Source organism: Elephantulus edwardii, unplaced genomic scaffold (genome assembly GCF_000299155.1).
Source record: "Elephantulus edwardii isolate Elephantulus edwardi_28Jun2011 unplaced genomic scaffold, EleEdw1.0 scaffold00216, whole genome shotgun sequence".
Lineage (NCBI taxonomy): Eukaryota > Metazoa > Chordata > Mammalia > Macroscelidea > Macroscelididae > Elephantulus > Elephantulus edwardii.
In genome coordinates, this window is record NW_006399966.1 from 2,820,244 (window position 1) to 2,839,256 (window position 19,013).

The following is a 19,013-nucleotide window of genomic DNA, read 5'->3' on the forward strand; positions in this document are numbered from 1 at the left end:
GGCTGCTCCTTGGAGGCAAGGATTCTGGGGCTTCGTCTGACATACTCGGGGCATGTTGCAAGGAGGGACAGGTCCTTGGAGAGGGACATCATGCTTGGGAGGGTGGAGGAACAGCACAGGAGGGGAAGACCCTCTATGAGATGGATTGATTCAGTGACTGGGGTAATCGGCATGGATGTGTCAGAGGCAGTGTGATTGGCACAGGATAGAGCAGGGTTTAGGGCTATTGTACATAGGGTCGCTATGAGTAGCAAACGACTTGACGACACATAACAACAACAACAACAACATGCAGAACTGATCATTTGGGAAAGCAGGGCTTTATGAAGAGGAATGTGGCATCAAGACTGGGGGAAGATTCATCAATAACCTGTGATAGGCAGATGACACAACCTTGCTTGCTGAAACTGCAGAAGACCTGAAGCGCTTGCTGCAGAAGGTCGAGTATTGTAGTCTTCACTATGAATTGAAGTTCAGCATCAATAAGATAAAGAAGGCAGTGCTAGCGGCCTAGTGGCAAAAAGCTGTCTGCAATCCTGAAGGTGCACGGTTTGAATCCACCAGATGCTGTGCTGGAGAAGAAGGGCAATCTCCTCCCGCACCAGTTGGATCTGATTCGACAGTACTTAAAATGAAAGAGATAAACATTTTTTAAATTTTTTTTAGAAAAAAGACAAAAATTCTCATCACTGGGCCAAATGGCAGCACCACATAGATGAAGAGATAAAGGTTGTTAGCAATTACAGCTTGCTCGGCTCCACAATCAACATCCTTAACACCAGCAGTCAGGAAATCAAAAGATGAATTGCATTGGGAAAATACGCTGTCAAGGACCTCTGCAGAGTGCTGAAAAGTAACTATGTCAGTCTGGAGACAAAGGTGCACCTAATCCAGCCCATGGTCTTCACAATTACTTGTTATGCTTCAGATAGCCAGACAATGACTAAGGATGACAGAAAAAGAATTTATGCCTTTGAGTTGTGATGTTGAAGAATAGCCTTGAACGTAACCATGGACTGCCAAGAAAACAGATAGGTCTATCTTGCAGAAGGTGAAACCAAGTCTCTCCTTGGAGGCTTGGATTTTTTTTTTAATTATTATTTTTGTGTGCGTGTACCGTCAAATCAGATCTGACTGGAACAGGAGGAGATTGTCCCTCCTTCCCCGGTAGAGCATCTGGTGGATTCGAACTGTGCACCTCTGGGATTATAGTTACAGCTTCTTGCCACTAGGCCACCAGAGCTCCCCTGGAGGCTTGGATTTTAAAGCTCTGATTCACTTTGGGCATGTGGCCAGGAGAGACTGGTTTTGGAGAAGGACATCATGCTTGGAATGGTGGAGGGACAGCGCAGGAAAGGAAGACCCCGGATGAGATGGAATGATATAGTAACTGGGACAATAGGGGTTGGTGTGTCAGAATTAGTGAGACTGGCTCAGGACAGGGCAGGGTCCAGAGCTTGTGTACATAGAGTCATTATAGGCCTCAGGCACCTCTACGGCACATAACAACAACATACTATATTGGTTGTTTTGATTTAAGCCTCTCATTTAGAATCGTCAAGACCTCAGAGAAGGCCTTTGTATTAAAAGTCAGATATTACTTCCTTTTGGAGGAACCTTCTTCTAAGTGGTACAGCACTCTTCTGTCAATTTCCTGTACTTTGGAAACCTGGAGTGGCTGTGATGCTGAACCTTGTGCCATTGGGGTGTCAAATGCCATAACGTTTACCCATGGTGGACAGTGTTTGGTGGAGTTCTCAGTTTAAGATAGGTTTGGAAACAGGAGTGGCATCCACTTCCTAAACAACATGCCTCTGGAAACTATGAACGTGGAGAAACTATGGTAGTTATAAAAAGGCTTCAGGTCTCTTGTTTTATAGCGTTGCTGTGAATCATGCTCAACTTGACAACAATGAACAACAACAACAGGGTTCCACAGATATATTTTGTTGGTTCTGCAAGACTTTGGTTTGAATGTCGCAGATGCCAAGGTTGGTAAAACAACTGCAGCGATTATCTACAACCCTTAACTAACTTTCTAAAAAGGAAATGTGTACATTAAATTTCTATCATTTGTCTAGCTAAATGAAACTGCTACTTCTATCTGTTGTTTTTGAGTTCTAAAGTTTGATTTGAAGAAGGATCTTATTGTTGAAAAACACAAACTGGATAGGACCACTGTCCCAAGGGAATGATCACTTTGTACCAGGAGATTTGGGCTTCGTGGAGATATTTACTATTGCTAATAACTCGGACTCTAAACTCATTGCTGTTGAGTCAAATGACCCGTCATGGCGGAGCCTGCAGTGGATTTTGTAAAGGGCGTGGGAGATTACTCATTTTTTCCCCCCCATGGAGCAACTTGTGGATTCGAACCAGGAGAGAGCCATAGCCTTCAGCACAACTCCCTGTGGACTAGGCCGCCAGCGCCCCCTATTGTTCATAACAGTGATCCACAAGCGGTGGCCTACTTGTCAAATCTACGTGTAGTCAATAAAGTTTTATTGGAACATGATCATTCAAATCGTGCTTTAATGTTGCTGCTTATGCGCTACACTGGCACAGTCACATCGTTATGACAGAGACCTGAGGGTTCACGAAGCCTCAGATCTGGGAATGATCTGTTTGGCTCCCTGCTGAGATCACCACAGGGGTGCAGGGTGTGTGGTGACCTTGTTGAAATTGTAGATTCTGATTTAATATATGTGAGGGAGAAAGGCAAGGGTGATGAAACTTTGGTCATACTTTGGATAAGTTGTTAGGAGGGGCTAGTCCTTGGGAAAAGGCATCATGCTGGGAGAGGTGGACGGTCGGAGAAAGAGAGGAAGATCGGACAGGACGGATCAACACAATGACTGTAACAGCAGCCTGCTGCATCTTAGAAATCACGAGGACGGTGCAGGACAGCGTGAGATCCAGATCTGTTGGTCCTAAGGGCCGCTATGAGTCATGGGCGACTCGATGGCACCTAACAAGAACAGAAAGGCCCGCTCTCAGCATGAGAATGAACAAGAATGAACTGGTTTGAAGCTCTGTCTGATCGTGATCTGATCTAGGCTAGGAGGGGGGAGGCAGAGGGAGGAAATGATGCAATAATGAAGGAATTTTTTTTTTTTTAAGTGAACTGGGGGAGGAAAATGTACAACAGTGAATGAAGGAAAACCCACTTTTCGGTAAACTTCCATTAAAATCACAATACAAAAGGGAAAAACATGATCTGATCTAGCTCTTTATAGGAAGCTCTGGTGGCCTAGTGGTAAGAACCTGCCCTGCAATCACAAAGTGAAGCGGTTTGAATCCACCAGTGCCTCCACAAGGGACAGCTTCCGTGTGACTTACTGCCTTGAAAACCTGCTGGAGAGTCAGCTATGGATCAGTTTTGACTCAAGAGTATATAACAATTGTCTTTATAGACTTTATAATGTTTTACACAGTGTCTAACCTCCCATCTGATTGACAAAGGTTGCTTCTTTCTTCATAAGCCGCTCTGAGAGCCAGAGCCAGTAACCGGTCAGCGTCTTGCTGTTCTTGTTGAAGGAGAAGCATTGACTCTCTCTATCTGGATCTGCCCAAGTCTACATAAGGCTGCCAGCTTCTTGCGCTGTCTCAGCCGAGCTAGCCAGCAGCCGCCTCCTCTCAGGGGCTTCAACTTGGAATCTCTCCTGCCCCTAGAATTTTCTGACGTACTGTTTCTTCATCGGGGTGCTGGGTGTACCTGTACATTTACAATGTGTGTACCTGTCTAGTACGCATGCTAGCAGCTGTCATCAGCCAATTCACTGCCTCCTGAGAAAAGGCACTCTGTGGCCTTGGACTCAGCAACTTGAAGATGCCTCTCACAGCGTCAAGCAGCCTCTGAGTCTGTGTTTGCCCTTGACAATGAGTAGACAAACGCTGCTTTCTAACCATTGCCACTTCTTGCTGGGCGGATGCTGGGCTTAGCTACAAAATGCCTATTGTCCCTGCAGTAACGGTAAACAAGAAGAGGTCTGCCCTGTTAGGCCCTGAGACCAGACTCTAGAGCTCTGCCCTCAGGCAATGAGAGTCACATGACTCCAGGTCCTAGGGCGGAGGGATTTAAACAGCTGTGGTCCAGCTCCCTGCACATGAGTTTCAAAGTTCTCTATTGACCTCTTTTCTTGCAATGTAATTTGAATCACTGGAGATATGTTCTATTGTACTATCCTAATAGACTCGGATTTTAGCTCGGCCCAGAGCTACATTTCCCAGTCTCCTTTGCAGCTATGTGGCCATGTGGCTCATTCTAGCAAAAGAATATAAGTGACGTAGACGGTATGATTCTGACTCGTCTCTTCTCCTCGCTCCTTCTGCCTGGAATTTGTCATGGAAAGGCTGCCTCATGGAACTTGTGTTACTCGTAATGGTGGGGTTTTAACAAGACTTAATGAGACCAACTATTTGTTGTTGAGAGCGAGAGAGAGAGAGAGAGACCTTTACAAACAGGCAGTTTGGGGTTTGCTATAACTATTGCAAAATGACATTTTTGCTTATATACTGCTTACCACCTTGTAATAAAAGCAGGTCTTTGAATTGCTTCATTCCTGCCCTACCTGTAGTTTATGTCCAAGGAGCTGAGACAGAAATACAACGCATGGTCCATGCCCATCTGAAAGGATGACGAAATTCGGGTTGTATGAGGGCACTGCAACAGTCAGCACATTGGCAAAGTAGTCCGGGTTTACGGGAAGAAATATATTCATCTACACTGAACAGGTGCAGCAAGGAAAAAAACCTAATGGCACAACGGTCCATGTGGGCATTCACCCCAGCAAGGTGGTTATCAACTAAACTAAAACTGGATAAACACAGAAAAAAGATCCTCGAACTTAAAGCCAAATCTCTCCCAGTTGGAAAAGAAAAGGGCAAATACAAGGAAGAAACAATTGAGAAGATGCAGGAGTAAAATATGATTAATACAGCTTCATTAAAAACTGAAAATGAAGGGGGAAAAGAAAGAGAATAATCAGAGCAGAATTTTTTTTCAATGCAGTATACGTTATTTATTCCCTCTTTCTCAGACTCCTCTCAGCCCCGATGTCAGTCCTGTTTTACAACAGTGGCACCATGCAATATTTGTCCTTTTGTAACTGAGATATTTCACTCAGCATAATGTCCTCCAGAGTCATCATTTTGTATAATATTTCATTAGTTCCTTGTTTTTCAATGCACTGTTTTTCAATGCACTGTAGTATTCCATTGTGTGACTATACCACAGCTTCTCTATCCATTAGTTTGTTGATGGGCATTTGGGTTGTTTGCTATTGTGAACAAAGCCACAATAAACATGGGTGTGCACGCAGAAATTTTTTAAAAGGTGTTTATTAATTGTGAAGAACATAAGCAAAGTCACTGATCAATTTGTGCAAACACCCCTTTTCATTACAGGTCGCAGGTGACTCAATGGCACATTACAACAACAGCATATTTTATATATAAGATATATGAATCGCCTCCTGTACCAGTCAGATCTGATTTGATGGTACACATACACACACACAAATAAAATTAAGAAAAGATATATGAATAAGTATCTTATAAGGATTTTGTACAACAGTAACTCATGTACAGTTCTGAGAAAGTGTAAGAGTCACCTGGAGATCTTGTGATTATATAAATTCCAAATAGATTGTGACTATAGAGTCCAAATGAGTATAACTTCTCACAAGGGAGTGTAACTGGAAGGAGCTGGTTCAAAGTCCTAGGTAAAAGCAAGAATGTACAGTCAGTTCCTGGACAATTATGTCTTAGTGTGGGAGAACAAATCACATGCAATACACGAAAACATAGAGATACAGTCTCAGGAAAAACAAACTTTCAGGTTAAACAGCTACCATCTGTTCTTTCAAAATGAGCAATATCCTTAGAAAAACAGGAAAGGGCATTCCTGAGGAATTAATGAGGCTGCCTAGAAGGGGATATATTTAATGATAAGACACCCAGGAGTCTTGACGTGTTGTCCAGGCTTCTAGAAAACTGTCCAATTTTAACACAGGCAAGATGGATGGCTAATATGGAAGATCCCCCCAGAACCTTCTGTAGGGAGTTCCAGTGATGTTGAGGAACTGACCGGGTGAAACCAGAAGCTAAAGAGACCATGGCCCAGATCCTAGCTGTACTGCTAAGCAAAAGCACCCATCTCCCATAACAGTAGGAGCCCTGGTGGTGCAGTAGTCAAGTCCTTGGTTGGTAACTGGAAGGTCAGCTGTTCAAACCTGACCACCACTTCCCAGAAGTGGCGGTCAGCTGTTCAAACCTGACCACCACTTCCCAGAAGTGGCAGTCTGCTTCTGTAAACATTTACAGACCAGCAAGCCCAAGGCGACAGCTCTATTCAGTCCTATAGGGTCACTAATGGCTTAAGAATCAACTCCATGGTAGTGGGTTTTGGCTTCTTAGGCTAGTAAGCTGTTCACCACCCACCCACCCACCCAACCACTCAGGGGCTTCCAGTACATCATATTTACAATAAGCCACTGCTGTCCTCTAGTGGCCAATAGATAAATTACACAGTGAGTTGGCCTGAAGATGGGGGACATGAGCTTTTCTCCCTACCTTTGAAATCTCCTTGATGTTGAATTGTCTACTATGCCAGACCATCTCCTACTCTTCATAAAATATATTTTGTATAACGATAGTAATTTTTAAAATTTTTCTTTTATATTGATTTGCCTTCAAAGTTGTAAGACACTGTTTCACACTATTCTTCTTTATTCCCGTTGAGTTTCATACAATGATTCCGATTCTATATAATAATGATAGTAATTTTCAAAGATTGTTGTTGATGTTGTGCACCGTAGAATCGGAACCGACCCATAGCCAACTCTCCAGCGGGTTTTCTGGAGCAGTAATTGCAAGGGAGGAGATTGCCCATCCTTCTGTGGAGCAAGTGGTGGCCTCGAACCATGTGCCTTTGGGGTTGCAGTGCAGCTTCTTGCCAATAGGCCACCAGAGTTCCCTTTTAAAGATTTCTGTCTTTAATTTCAGAGCAGTTTAGGTTTACAGGGGAAAAAAGTGAGCAGAAAACAGAGTTCTCATATGCACCCTTTCCCAAATATACCCAAAGACCATACTGCCGATGATATAATAGGCCTTTTCTATTAGGTCATTTGGTACATTCTATTGGAACATTTGGTACAGTTGACAAATCAATGCAACCCATTGCTGCTCGGTTGATCCTAAGCCAGTGAACTTGAACAACAGAGATCTGCCCTGGAGGGCTTCCAAGGCCACCTGTGATCACCAGAGACCCTGAGGAGAAGCTGGTAGGTTCCAAGCCCTGACCTTTTAGTTAGCATCCAGGCACTTGACCACTGCATCCCCAGGGCTCCTCCAGTTATATCTTGTCTTATTAGATAGCTTGTCTTAATGTGGTACATTTGCTTCAACTGATGAACAAACCGAAACATATTGTTATTAAGAAAGTCTATAGTTTACATTAGGGTTCACTGGGCTGTCCAGTTCCATGGATCTTGGCCAACGCTTAATGTCATGTATCTGCCATTAGAATGTCACTCTGCCTGGGTTCACGGCCCTAAACACCCACTGTGTTCCACCTGCTCACTCCTGCCGCTTCCTTTGCGGCTGCGCCTGGCAACTACTGATCGTCTACTGCCTCTACGGTTTTCCTTTTTTCCAGAAAGTGATATAATTGGCATAGTTTAGTATTTATCCTTTTCAGACTGGCTTCTAGCACTTAGAAACACAAACATGGGGGAGGTTGGGCAGGGCAAAAAGTGCAACAATGAATGAATGGGAAATCCAAAGTCTGTAAATTTTCATTAAAATTAGGGAGAAAAAAAAGACACACAAAAACATATTTTAGGGTATTCCCTCCTACATTTTTGTGGTCAAGTAAACGGCTTTTTAAAAATTGTTGGATACTTTTCCATTTCAAGGGAACTCTGGTGGCCTAGGAGGTGAGGAGGTGTGCTGTCAACTCAAAGACAGGCAGTTCAACTCCACCAGCAGTTCTACGGGAGCAAGATGGTCAGTCTCCTCCCATGTGATCTGCCGCCTCAGAAAAGCCTCCAGGTGGACTCTCTGGAGTTATCTCACTGTATGGATTTACTAATTTGTTTACCAGTTCATCTACTGATGTACACATTTGTTGCTTTCAGTCTTTGACAACTGTGAATTAAATGGCTATATGTATTCATGGGAAGTCCCTCCCCCACATGAACTGATGAGACACACAGTTTCAATTAGCTTAGGTATTTAGTACTGTGATTACTGAGACCATGTTTAGCTTTGTAAGAAATTGTCACACTGTTTTCTTAGGTGGCACACCGTTTTCTATTTGCACCTGCAGTGAATGAATTTCGATTGCTTTATATCCTTAGAATTTTGTTTTGTCAGATAACAGTATTTTTTTTTCAAAAAATATGTAAGAGCATTTTATTGAGATAGAATAGACTTACAATAGAGGAGTCCTGGTGGCCTACTACTGGTTAAGGAGTTGAGCTGCCAACCCAAAGGCAGAGGGTTCAAATCCACTGCTGTTCCTCAAGAGAAAGATGAGAAATCTCTTCCTGTAAAATTTATAGCCTCTAAAAACCTGCTGAAGAATGAGCTCTGAGTCAGTTCTGATTCGACAGCAAAGAGTTGTTTGCTATTGACGCACAACAAGCTGTACATATTTCTAGAAACTCACAGCCATTTTTAAAAGGCCATCCTTTTCAAGAAATAAACTGTGAAGGTACAAGGTATTTTTTAACAGCTTTTGTGGATTGGAATGATCCACCAAAATTTGAGTGGAAGTCCTAACCTTTCAAACATGACCCTATTTGGGAACAAGTCTTGGATGAAGGAGCGTCTCCTACTTGGAGCTCCAGTGTTGCAGAGAATGATGTATCCTGGGTTATCTAGGGCACCTGTAGTTTATTGGCTACAAGCAGTATTTAATAGTGTTGTCACCCAGAATGCACTGCTCCAGGATTCGGCCTCCACCCCTGTAGCCACTGGCTTCATATCCCAGAATGTACCGTGCTTCCCTGTGAGGGGCAGAGGGTCCAGACAGCTCTGCTCTCTTAGAGGGCCTCTTCCTGCTCTCTGTCAGACCCTGCAATTCTGTCTCGTAGGTGAGACTGGCAGCAGAACATTCTCTCTCATCCCTCCTCTTTGCTGCAGTTGATAGAAATGTCTACCAGATTTCCTTGTGTACTGAGATTTTGTGGCCTTCCTGGGTCAGAGGTTGTCAGGTTGGCCATTCTGCAGAGGGTTAGCCTGATCTCGACTGTAACAGGCGAGACTTTTGTGGCTGCAAGTTACAGAAACCCATCTCAAGTATGTTGAAGTTGCATCGGGGCATTGCTTGACTTGAAGAATTGCAGGAAAGGCAAAGTATATTGGAGTTCTGGAAGGGGTTGACTCTACTGAAGTCCTGAGATCCTGCTGAACTCTTTCTGGTCTTCAGGGAACTTTGTCCCCTCAGATGGGCTATATCCACACAACTAAAACCTGTCAGCCTCAGGCCCCACAAACACAGGCCTGCCACAGACAGTTGAGGTGCTACACTTAGCTCCATGCAGGCTTGTGGGACATTGGTGCCCCTGTTGCGTGGGCAGCAGGGCTTAGACTGGCAGCTGCCATTAGAACCCCATAGTGGGTTCCCAGGAGGCCAAGGAAGCGGGCAGAAAAATTAGCCAGTACTCTTCCTTGCCCACTTGGAGGTCTTCACCACAGTGGTCACCTGCCCCCCCCAGTGCCACCTGCTAATTCTGCCTGTAGCTTGCGGGAGCCTCAACTGTGTGTCAAACAGCATGGTTACAGCATTGGAGCGATGACATTGGAGTAATGACATCATAGAGGGTTCCAGAATGGAATGTCTTCACATTCCTGCCTTCCTTAGAACATGGAGAGCTTTGGGAAGGCTGGGGCTGTTGTATAGTTTGTGAGGAAGAAGGGGTTCCTATCTTAAGCAATCTGGTTCTACAGACGCTCACAGGAAGCTGGAGTTTGGGTCAGAAGGGAATGGGAGAGAGGTAAGCTCTGTCTGGAAAGTGGGGTGCACCTGCTGGGACTACTGCCTGGGTCTGTCCTTGCCATGGAGACCCCAAGAAGGGGCTTTACAAATGGCGGTAGAACTTCCTGAGTCTCAGAGCACAGTGACACCCATCTCTGAGGGAGCCACCTGGGTCAGGGAGTCATAAGGCTGTAGGAAAAAATATTGCAATGGCCATCCTTATACTAGAAAAATTACTTACTGCTTACTTTCAGTTGCCAGTGAACTCTGGGTAGGTGCTGTAGAGTCAAGAATGACTCGTAATGACCCTGGGAACAACAGATCTGAACCCTGTCCTACCCTCTGCCATCCTCACAATCTCTGACACACTTGTGCCTGTTGCTGAAGCCACCGTGTCAATCCATCTGGCTGAGGATCTTAATTTAACTAAGTAACCAGTAATTTTATTTGCTAAGTCTGGCTGCCTTAGGGAAAGGGAGAGAAGGAAAACATGGTTCCAAGCTCAGGCTTGGGTGGACTGAGTGTTAGCCGACAACACAGCCGATCCATAAGGACACAGCTTTCAGGGAACCATCTTATCCAGGTAAAAGCTGACCTGACACTTGACGCGCGCGTGCAAGCACACACACACACACACACACACACACACACACACACACTGACAGAAATAGCCCTGGTATTGACACTTCAAAGAATAATCAACCAAACCAATTGCCACTTAGTTGATCGCAATTCCTGTGTGTCAGAATAGACTCACATTCACGTAATTTTCCACAAGTGATCTTTGTGAAGTAGATTGCCAGGCCTTTCTTTTGAGGCACCTCTGGGTAGACGTACGTTACCAAACTTTCAGTTAGCAGCGGAGCTTGTTAACCGTTTGCATGACCAACAACTCTTATGGGCCAGTTATTTTCTAGATTTCACACCCCTTCCCCCCAGCTTGACTATCTCTGTCGTCTCTTTAGGATTAGACACAGATCCTGGGTCCTGGACCTGAATACTGCATGTAAGAGACTGTGTGTCTCTCTCAGGGTATGGAATCTGGAGCCACAGACTCCTCAGTCCTGCATCAGTGATGTTTTCAATCACAAGGTCAAAGTGCGACTGATTTCTCTGCTTTACAGTTAATGGGGGGTTTTCCCTCCATTCAACTAATAAGCAATCTGCATGGAGACGTATTAGGATCTTGTTCTCCCCAATTCCTCATCAAATTTCCTCCCACTTCAATTTAGCATCCATCAGTGACTCCTGCTGGAACTGCGGGGGTTGCCCGGCAGCGATTTTCCAGCTCGGTGAACATGAGCCTCCACACTTAGCAGTCGTCATTCTTCTCCAGCACAGTGCCTCGTCTTCACTCTCATATGTGTCTACTCTTTATTATTACGGCCTCAGCACTTTCTAGTCTACTCATTGATTATAACCTGCTACCATCACTACTTATTTGGATGGCCATATTGTTCTAGATTCTCTTGGAAATCATTAGGCAAATGTTTGTTAGCGATGACACCAACAGCATAAACAGCAACAAAGCCAGATAAATTGGACACCATGAAAATGCAAAACGTTTGCCTTCAAAGGGCACCTTCAAAAAAGTGAAGAGACAACTCAAAGACTAGAATACTCTTTTTTTGCAAATTATATATGCGATTAGGGACTTAGGTCTAGAATATACAAAAAGCTATTGCTGTTGTTAGGTGCTGTTAAGTACAACACACAGCGACCCTGTGAGCAACAGATCTGAACTCTGTCCTGTCCTGTGCCATCCTCATCATCTCTGACATACGATTACATCTCATTAATAAAAGAATTAATAACTCAATTAAAAGTAGGTGAGTAATCCAAATTGACATTTCTCCAGAAAAATACATAAATGGCTAATGGCCAATAGGTACATGAAGAGATCCTCAACATCACTCGCCATCAGGGAAATGCAATTCTAAAAGTACTACCATCCGAAACCTCTTCATATTCCTGAGACTAGCTAGTACCAAGAAGAGTAATAACAAATGTTACCAAGGACTTGGAGAAATTGGAACCTTCGTCCTTGTTGGTAGGAATGTAAAATGGTGAAGTCATTTGAGAAGACAGCATGTTAGTTCCTCATAAGGTCAAACATAGATTTACCATGTAATTCAGGTATTCAACTTTTAGGTTTATACTCAAGAGGAATTAAAATGTGTATTTCAGAAAACCAATAATTTTTTTAAAGCCAGTAAAATTCAGCAGTGGGGGGTTTTATACCAAAACCAATAATTTTTTGAAAAACCCAAACATATGTTTCAACAAAAACTTGTCCATGAAGGTTGATATCAGCATTATTCACAAAAGTAAAAAAATGGAAACATCCCAAATGTTCATCAGTAGATGAATGGATAAATAAATTGTGGTATAGTCATCCAATGGAATATTTTTCAGAAATAAAATACTAATACATATTATAACACTGGTGAACCCTAAAAACATTATGCTAAATGAAAGAAGACAGACACAGAGACAGAATGTAGATTGGTAGTTGCTAAGGGCTTTGGAAAGGGAGCTCAGGTAGGCGACCTAGTGATACAATTTGTGTTAGCAGCCCAGAGGCAGCTGCTCCGTGGAGAAAGATGAGCAATCGCCTTCTTTGTGATCGATAGTCTCTGAAAACCCACCACAGTCAGCTATGAGGCAGTTCTCAAACAAAGACCCTCACAACCACCACCACCTCACTAATTTTTTTTTGTAAAATTTTTATTATTTTCTGTGTGTGTACCATCAAATTGGATCTCACTGGTACAGGAGGAGATGGCCCCTCCTTCCCCTGCAGAGCATCTGGTGGATTCGAACCACATACCTCTGGGATTGCAGTGCAGCTTCTTGCCACTAGGCCACCAGAGCTCCCCCACCACCTCACTATTTTATGTGTTTGGCACAACTAGAAGACACAGGGGTTGGTGGGGATTTTTTTTAATTTTAATGAAAATTTACAGAGACTTTGGATTTACATTCATTCATTGTTGCACTTTTCTCCCTGCTCACCCCTAGCCCCGATTCGCTTTTCTCTTTAAAAAGTAAAAGAAAAATTCTTTCATTGTTGTACAATCCCTCCCGCCAAGCCCACTCCAATATACAGCCTTCATTCTGGACTCCTGTCATGACAATAACACCTAATCATCTATCCCTTTTAAACAGTTCTCTCCCTCATCTGTTTCAATACAGTATACATTATTTATCCCATCTTTCTCAATCTCGGTGGGGTTTTTTTTGTAGCATAGTTCACAGTGAGCTGCTCTGCTCACAGAAAGGGCCATGCCTCTGTAGGGGTTCGAATCCACCGACCCCTCTACAGGAGAAAAATGGGCAATCTCTTCTCGTGTGATTTACAGCCTTTAAAGACCTGTGGAGAGTCAGCTATGAATTGGTTCTGTCTCAAGGGGAAATACAGATACTGATTTCCAGCTTGAGTAGAAATTCGACCCTTTCCCAAAGCATTCTGGTTCCTTTCTGTGGGGGATATAGTTTAGAAACCAAGATCTGGGCATTTATTATTTCATGTGAGCATCAGGACAGCCCTGTTAGGTAGTAAAATGAAGAACAGAAAGGTTAATATATTACCAAGGTCACACAGCACGTGAGAAAGATTTGCACCCAATATGCCAGCCCCTCTGAAAGCGTACACTGAAATGCACACGCACAAACGCTGATGAAGGGTCATTTTCATGAATCTCTTCCACCAGCCATTCTCCCTACCCCACTTCCCAAATGCTACCCACAGCTGAGTGTCCATTAAAAGCGTGATGGGACAGAAGCCAAAAGGGAGGTCGGGATGACGATAATTGAAGCTAGTCAGTGGGGACATGGGAGTTTTAGAGACTATTCTCTCTTTTTTGAAATGTTTAAAATATAATTAAAAAAAAATCTTTATAAACGATGTATTATTTTAAAAATTATTATTTTCACTATTCGTAATCCTCATGATTAAAACAGTGAGTGGAAGGAGCCAGAGAGGGGCTGGGTGGGAGCCCCGAGTGGGTGCGGCTGTTTGACCACCCTGGTTTCTCAGGCCTTCAGTGTAGACCAGCAGAAAGCCGGTGAGACCCTCAGAGCGGAGGACCCTCAGCGGCATCGCCTCGTCTCCCAGGATGGCCGGGACACTGCTCATCTACTTGGTCAGCTGTCTCTTCACTGTAAATCAGGCCAGAATCGTGCACCGCTGTGACCTGGCGAAGCTGCTCTATAAAGAAGACATGCACGGGCTACAGGGCTACTCCGTGAGTGACTGTGAGTTCATCCCCTCAGGTGATCACCTCTTCCCTCTTCTCTCCTGCTCATGCCCTATGTGGTCACCCTTCTCTCTGTCTCTCACCAATTTTCCAAAACCTTCCAAAAAGCCTTTCCCAACACCCTGCCTTCATTCAGTAGTTATTACCTGAGCATTTATCACAGCCAGAATGGTTTGAGGCATTTGGATCTATGAAGATGTAATAAACTCCCTCCTTCCCTTATAAAAAACAAATTCGACCCCTTACCATCTAATCAGAATCAACTCATAGCTGATCCTTAATGGGTTTTCAGGATGGCTCAATGGCTATAAATTAGGAGCTCTGGTGGCCTGGTGGTAAGAAGCTGGACCCCAATCTCCAAGGCAGGCTGTTCTAATCCACCAGCTGCTCCACAGGAGAAGGATAAAGAATCTCCTCCCATGTGATTAAACTGCCTCTAAAAACCAGCTGGAGGGTCAGCAAGTGTCAGTTCCAACTTGACAGCATAGAACAAGAACAAGGGAATTGGGGGTGGGATAGGGAGGATAGTATGCATGAATGAATGAACAATTTTTAAAATTTTTTAATTAATATATGTAATATTCAATATACATTTTCTTTTTTACAGCATATTCTTCCCATTTAATTTTTTTCTAATTCATGCATTGTTGTATATTTTCCTCCCTGCCCAACCCTCCCCCCAGTTCACTTTTCTCTTTGAAAAGAAAAAAAATTCTTCCATTGTTATACAATCCCCCACCCCCAAGTCCACAGTCGACTTTACTATACATTTCTTTTTCTGGAATCTTGTTGTAAAAATAATACCTAATCATATATTCCTTTTAAACAGTTCTTTCCCTCATCTGTTTTAATGCAGTATACATTATTTAGCCCCTCTTTTCTTAGGTTCCCCCCACCCTCAATGTCAGTCCCGTTTTACAACAGTGGCACTAAGCAGTATTTGTCCTTTTGTAACTGAGATATTTCACTCAGCATAATGTCCTCTAGGGTCACCCATGTTGTATAATATTTCATGAGTTTCTTGTTTTTTCAATGCAGCATAGTATTCCATTGTGTGAATATACCAGAGCTTCTCTATCCATTCATTTGTTGATGAGCACTTGGGTTGTTTCCAACTCTTTCCTATAGTGAACAAAACCGCAGTAAACATGGGTGTGTATATATCTACTTGGGTGGCAAAACAATATTTTTTAAAAATCTATGACTTGCATGTGTTTGTTACGTGCAGGTTTGCTCTGTCACCGGGAGCGAGGCTAGCCAGTCTGGGCCTAGGGTTTGAACCAGGAGGTGGCCTTAAGCCAAAAGGCAGCTGGGAGAGGAAGCGCGCATGTTGTTCCTGGTTAGCTCCGCCCAGGGTTTTGGGAAGTTCTCCTTGCCAGAAGGAGCATGGTGGTGTGAGCGCAGGAATCGTGGCAAGCCTGTGACAGTGATGTGCTAATCGTGGTAATGGGTACCCATGGTGGACAGTGTTGGCTGGAGCTTCCCAACTACATCAAGCCTGGAAGCAGGAGCGGCATCCACTTCCAAAATGGCTTGCCTCCGGAAACTCTATGTACGAACAGTGCTCAGGCTGTTTATTCATAGGGTCGCTATGAGTCGTCTAAGACTTGATGGCACCAAACAACAACAACAGTGACTTGCATGAGAGGAGATTGCCCATCATTCTCCTGCTGAGTGGGTGGTGCCAAACCACCAGAAAGGCACCAGCTTTGGGTCAGCAGTGCAGCTCCCTACGGACTATGTCCCAGTGTTCCCTTTCTTTCTCACATTATCTAGGAGAGGAGACTGGAAAGAAACAAATACACAAATGAATGTGATAAATACTATGAAGACTAAGAAAGTGAAGTGCTGTGACAAACAACACTGTTCTAGATAGAGATGTAAGGACAGGCCTCTGTGGGAAGGGGACGTTGAGCAGTGCTGAGTGAAGTGAGAGTCACTTCACATATCTGGTGGAAGAGCATTCCAGATAGCAACAACAGTCAGTGCAAAAACTGGATTGTCCCTTACAGAAGAAATGTCTTACTTTCTTGCACTTGACCCAAAATTTCTGCATGATTGTCTTGCAACCCTTTCTTCTTCTAGTTTGCTTTGCATTTTTTAGATACATATTGTCTTTCCTGTATTGTAGGTCCTTGAAGGTAGAATATGTGTTTGACATTGCTAAATGGCCTTCATGGGGCCTTTTACAGTCCCTGGCACACAGGTGCTCAGTAAGTTAAGACGGATGGATGGATGGATGGTTGAATGACTATCTTGATGGTAGACTGACAGGTCAGTGAATGGTTGTATTGGTGGGTGGATGAAAGGTGAGTGGACTGACAGAAGGATGGGAAGAGAGGCCAATTGGTGTTTCTTTGTAGCCCTCTAGACCCATCTGAGAGAGCTCTGGTGACCTAAAGGAGTTCTGGTGGCTTAGTGGTAAGGAACTGTGCTTTCAGCTCAAAGGTTCATGGTGTGAGTCCACCAGCTGCTCCGCTGGACAAAGATGAGCAGTTAACTCCTGTGTGATTTACTGCCTCTGAAAACCATCTGAAGGGCCAGCTGAGTCTGTTCTGACTCAACAGTACACAACAACAACGAAGGTCCATCTAGGCTCTTGGGCCTGGCTCCTTTCTTCTTCCTTGTCTCTAAATCCTGGTCTTCTCTCTAATCCAAGGGCTGTGCTTGGCTTTTGTGGAAAGCCAGTTCAACACATCAAAGATAAGTGAAAATGCAGATGGCAGCTTCGACTATGGCATCTTCCAGATCAACAGCCACTACTGGTGCAATGATCATCTGAGTCACTCGGAAAACCTTTGCCACGTGGACTGCTTAGGTCTGACCAGGGCCCTGGGGTGGAATGAGAGAAGGGAAGAGGAGAATCTCCTCACAGGACTCTTCAGCCTGGGAATGTCCCGCAGGGGCTTATTTAAGGAATCAGGGAACGTCCATCCCGTGAGGAGATTCTGCAGAACCTCAGTGAGGGGCCAGGAAGGTTCTGCAGAGCCAGTAGCAGCTGCCACCAATTATTGGGAGCTCAGTGTGGACTAAGCACAGCTCATTTCATCCTGTCATCTTTCTCTGCGGTGGAAACTACTATGCTTTCCACTTCACAGAGAAGCAAACCCGAGGTCCACAGTCCTGAAGGCTAGACTGTGAGGTGGTTTTGAAGCCTCCCCTCCACCCACTAATTAATCCTGTATGTGGCTAAATGATCTAACTGAAGGTCAAGTACAAACCTCCCTCCTCTGCAGTTACCCAGGACACTTAAAGGGTCCGTGACTTTGTCCCCCATCTCCCTCCATACTCTGCTTAATGCTCCTGGCTTCCTCATCTGAACAGTCGCCTCTCTAGGCATCACCTCACCCTGTCCCCTGTGCTGCCTGTGTGCGTATCTCCTCTCCCTAGAAACGGACATCCTTAGGGCGAACCACCATCTGCCCTGGTTATGGAGTCTGGCAGTGGACTGATCTGCCTCCCGCTGCCACCTCTACTCCAGTCCTGACCACCAGCAGTCATTGGAGGGATGTCTAAGTGGACCCTGGGAGGGGGACCCTGGTGATCTAGGAAGACTCCTCTCTAGTGTCAGGTACTTTGAGACCATTCTCTACAATGTTCACAGTGTCTGTCTGCTTTTCTCCAGAACTCCTGGAATCTAACCTTCTTTCAAGCATCAAATGTGTGAAAAAGATCTTGTTCGAAGAAGGGAGTTTGAACAACTGGTAAGTAGGGCACCTTGGGACCAAGTTAACAGGCAGAGACGCCGAGAATGGGGATATGACAGACAGAGAGGCAGCAGGCAAGGGTTTGTGGACGTTCCCGGTCAGAAGCCTAGTAAAAGGGGTGGGGTCCTAGGAGGTGGAAGGGAGCTCTGGTGGCCTAGTGGTATGAAGCTGTTCTGCAATCCCAAAGACATGCAGTTCAAATCCACCAGCTGCCCTGTGGTAGAAAAAAAAAAATGGGCAGTCTCCTCCTGTGTGATTAAATGCCTCCAAAAACCTGCTGGAGGATCAGCTCTGAGTTGGTTCTGACTCAACGGCAAATAAGAACAGCATGTAGGAGGTGGAAGTCTGACTTAGGACAACTGAGAGCCACTTCTCTCCCTTGTAGGGTATTAGCAAAACCCTTTCTGTTGCAGTCACAAAAAACCAACTTGAGTTAGTTGAGAGAAATTTCTTCAGTGAACACGAGGTACCTCACTGAGTCTAGAGACACGGGTGCAGCTGGCAGCAGAGAACAGAAAAGATGGGACCCAGGGTCAGAAATTGTCAGCAAGCTTCCCCTGGCAGAGTCTGCTTCTCTTAGTGCATTTGCTCAAGACTTTCGGCAGACTAGCTTTCTCTGCTCCCCAGTACACAAGACAGACAGAGGCTGCCCTAAATTTACAGCCCAACATTCTGGGCACCCAGAAATAACTAGTTGTTCTGTGCTACCAACTACAACTCCTAACGACCCTATGAACAAATGATCAAAACTTTGCCCTATTTTGTGCCATCCTCACCATCTCCACCATGCTCAAGGTCATTGTTGCAGTCGCTGTGTCAATCGATGCACAGGGATAGAGAATAGGACTGGTTCCTTTTGGATCAGATATTTCCTTTTGGTCCCATCAACTGTAGCCATGGGAGGCATTAAAGTAACAACAAGAGCCCTCTGCTCCTAATTGAAAACAATTAGGAATAGAAAACTATGGTGCTCAAAACAACTATGAGATATCATTTCACCCCAGTCAAAATAGCAAAATTTAACAGAACAGCAAGCAACAAATGCTGGCGAGGTTGTGGAGAAAC

The 19,013-nt window shown here is 44.4% G+C and overlaps 1 protein-coding gene across 1 annotated transcript in view; it reads left to right on the forward strand.

Moving 5' to 3' along the window:
- The first annotated feature begins 14,100 nt into the window (after positions 1–14,100).
- Positions 14,101–19,013, forward strand: part of LOC102863584 (lysozyme-like protein 6-like) — a 6,843-nt gene continuing 1,930 nt past the window's right edge. The window contains exons 1-3 of the mRNA XM_006897821.1: positions 14,101–14,239; positions 16,901–17,059; positions 17,867–17,945. Coding sequence (XP_006897883.1) covers positions 14,101–14,239; positions 16,901–17,059; positions 17,867–17,945 — 377 coding nt within the window. The remainder of the gene's footprint in view (positions 14,240–16,900; positions 17,060–17,866; positions 17,946–19,013) is intronic.